Genomic DNA, 3532 nt, shown 5'->3' with positions numbered 1-3532 from the left:
TTATATTTTATTTACTTATGGTTGGAGGGTTGTTCCAACACCTCTATATATAGCTGGGCATGTAAGTTATTAGGGACATCAAGTATTTGAATTGAATCAAGATTTATTGCCTTGTGTTTAAGCTTTAAGCTTGTTCCCTCTTTGTGAGTGAGTGGTGAGAGACCACATCCTTTCTCCTTTGGAGATTGAGTGGTGAGAGGCCACGAGATTATCATTATACATTTTACATATTACCATTCCAATAGCTATTTTGTGAGATTAGTACTTCAACAGTCAAGCAGATCAATCACAACCCCAAGAAAGTCGAGAATCACCATTCGAGATATCGAGCACGGTTCGAGTGTGTTGTGATCATCATTCCGAATAATTTCAGTAAGCTCATTTCAATTACTTCCAAAATAACTCCTAGATAGCCAATATGATATTTACCTTCCATTAGTCTTTCAAAATATCCATTGCATGTCTTTGAATAATATCTGCAGACAAACTCTTCAAAGTTCAAAAGATTTTCATACTTGAATGCTTGATTGTGTCTTATTCTAAGGATATATAATTTGCATGTTTAGGCTTAATTCTAAGGCTTGAATTTACAATCTTTCAAGTAATTATCTTATCCTACTTGATTAGGTCCTTAAGGACTAGTCTACATGAATCCTATAACTTTTTGAATTTTCCACGACCTAAAGTTCTCGCATATAATTTATATTGGTCATTGCGGTTAATTAAATTCCCATCTTAAAGTGTATCTGGTGTGTGCATTTGTGAGAGGGTCTTTGGTAGGACTAGGGTTCCTAGGATTGTCCTACATCATATTGGTATCAGAGCCTAGGTTTGGCTAGGTTGGCTAGTTTACATAGCTCGACTAGTGGATTGACCCTCGTTTTCACTTTGGTTGAATGACCCATTGGGTGTTCCTTGTGTTGGTCTAATACCCATTAGATGGCAACTAGGTCTGGAAATGCATACCGAGGCCGTAGATCTGATTATGAACGGGATATCCTCCTTGATGATCTCCAAGAACAAGTCCTTAGATTGAATAGGGACCTAGAAGAGGCCTTAACTAGAATTGAGAGGTTGGAAACTCAAAACCCACAAGACCCACCTCAAGGAAGCATAGAGCAGCCCTTAGAACAAGAAAATGAAGGCCAAGGGAGACCTCCATCTAGGAAACGACCTTTGTCCCCAAGGATTCGACCACACTCTCCAAGAGGACGACCTCCTCCTCCACCAAGACGGCCTCCTCCCCGAGCTAATTATGGAAGACCCTAACATCGTGATCCTTATGACACGTATTGGGATGATGAGGAATATGACTTGGATGAATTTCAAGGTCGGAGACCACACCGTAGGGATCGACATGATCCTTACGAGGACATGACTAGGAAGGTGAAGATAGAAGCCCCTACATTTGATGGTCAAATGAATCCCAAACTTTTTCAAGATTGGTTAGCTGAGATGGATGCCTACTTTGAGTGGTACAGGATGATTGACCCTTATCGGGTCCAATTCGCTAAGATGAGGTTGATTGGACAAGCGAAACTCCATTGGATGAATGTAGAGAGGCAAGAGGCTTGCCTACGTCATAGGCCCATTGAACATTGGGATTTGATGAAAGATAGGCTCACTGAAAAGTATGTGCCTATTATCTACCAAGAGCGCCTTATGGATCAACTCTACAGCTTGCGCCAGGGTAATATGACTGTTTCTGAGTATATGACCCAATTCGATGAGTTGTCTATTAGGTGTGGAGTTGATGAGACAGAGAGCCAACAAATTGCTAGATTTCGCACTGGATTAAGGCCTGAATTAAGGAGGGAGATGTTTCCCCATCATATAACATCTCTTAAACAAGCATTTAATCTAGCTCATGACTTTGAGCAGATGAACAAAGGGCAAATGGGAAGGCGGTATGGCAACCCCTCAAATGAAACCTATAATAGGAAAATCCAGAGCATTGATAAGTCTAAACAAGCATCTGCAGGGCAAGTCACTTCTCGTGGGAGCAACCCCACAGTCCAACAACCAGTGGACAAAGGGAAAGCCCAGATAACGGGATCCTCTCGCCAAAATTCTGGCACAGAAGTATGTTTCAAGTGCCACAAAAAGGGACACTTTGCCAGGCAATGCCCTAATAGGAATTTAGTAATTGAGAGAGAAGAAGAAGAGGAAGAGGAAGAAAATGATGCACCATATGATGCTGCAAATGAAGCGGGTGAAGATGCGCTAAGTAGTGAGGATGATGAGAATGCGCAGCTAAGTGTGATGAGACGCCTTATGGTAAAGCCTAGGGGAGAGGAAGATTGGCGTCGTACTTCTATTTTCTACACTTATATCAAGTGTGGGAGTAAAAGCTGCAAGATGATCATAGATGGTGGGAGCTGTATGAATGTGATTTCAAAGTCAGCAGCTGAAAAGTTGAGATTAAAAACAGAGCCTCATCCCAAGCCATATAATGTTGCATGGTCAATGCAACGACCATGCCAGTAAGCCTTAGGTGTTTAGTCCCCATTAAAATTGGAGAGTATGACGACCAAATTTGGTGTGACGTGCTGCCTATGAACGCTGCTCATATTCTATTTAGGAGACCTTGGCTATTTGACATGGATGTCTCACATAATGGGCGTGCCAACACCTACTCTTTTAAGTGTAATGGCAAAAGAATTATTCTCAGTCCACTTGAGCCCAAGAGTGGAAAAAGCAAGAAGAAAGAGGAGACGAAAGGAAAACAAGTTGGTCAACCCTTACATATTCTAAACAAGGACTTTGAGTTTGAGAGTCAAGAAACTCAGGTCGTTTATGTGGTTGTTGCCAAGGAAGTAGAGCAGAAAAGTATTGAACAGGAGACACCTCCAGAAGTATTCCCTATACTTTCTGAGTTTGAAGATGTCATTTATGAGCCACCGAGTGAGTTGCCTCCGATGAGAGACATCCAACATGTTATTGATCTTGTTCCTGGTTCATCTCTACCTAATTTGCCACATTATAGAATGAACCCAAAGGAACATGACGAGCTAAAGAGGCAAGTGGATGAACTAAGGGAAAAGGGTTTTATTCAGGAGAGCATGAGTCCATGTGCATGTCCTGCCCTTCTTACTCCCAAAAAGGATGGCACCTGGAGGATGTGCATTGATAGTAGAGCTATCAACAAGATCACCATCAAGTATCGATTTCCCATACCTAGACTTGACGACATGCTTGATCAGATGGTGGGATCCAAAATATTTTCCAAGATAGATCTTAAAAGTGGATACCATCAGATTAGAATCCGACCAGGGGATGAGTGGAAACTGCTTTCAAGACAAAGGATGGGTTATATGAGTGGTTAGTGATGCCCTTCGGCTTAACTAACGCACCAAGCACTTTCATGAGAGTTATGACCCAAATTTTAAGACCTTTCATTGGGCACTTCCTAGTAGTCTACTTTGATGATATCTTGATCTATAGTCAGACTAGGGAGGATCACCTTCTCCACTTGAGGAGGGTTTTTGAGGTCCTAAGAGAACAGAAAGTGTATGCAAACCTAAAGAAGTGT

General features: G+C 41.7%; 1 protein-coding gene across 1 annotated transcript; it reads left to right on the top strand.

The window, feature by feature from the left end:
* Positions 1-1374: 1374 nt before the first annotated feature.
* LOC131166497 (uncharacterized) lies at positions 1375-3326 on the top strand. The gene is made up of 2 exons (XM_058125095.1): positions 1375-2483; positions 2582-3326. The coding sequence occupies exons 1-2, from the start codon at positions 1375-1377 to the stop codon at positions 3324-3326; spliced, it is 1854 nt and encodes a 617-aa protein (XP_057981078.1).
* Positions 3327-3532: the final 206 nt, after the last annotated feature.

This window comes from Malania oleifera, chromosome 10 (assembly GCF_029873635.1).
Source record: "Malania oleifera isolate guangnan ecotype guangnan chromosome 10, ASM2987363v1, whole genome shotgun sequence".
Lineage (NCBI taxonomy): Eukaryota > Viridiplantae > Streptophyta > Magnoliopsida > Santalales > Ximeniaceae > Malania > Malania oleifera.
Note: the sequence above shows the minus strand (reverse complement) of the source record. Positions and strands in the feature narration are given on the sequence as shown.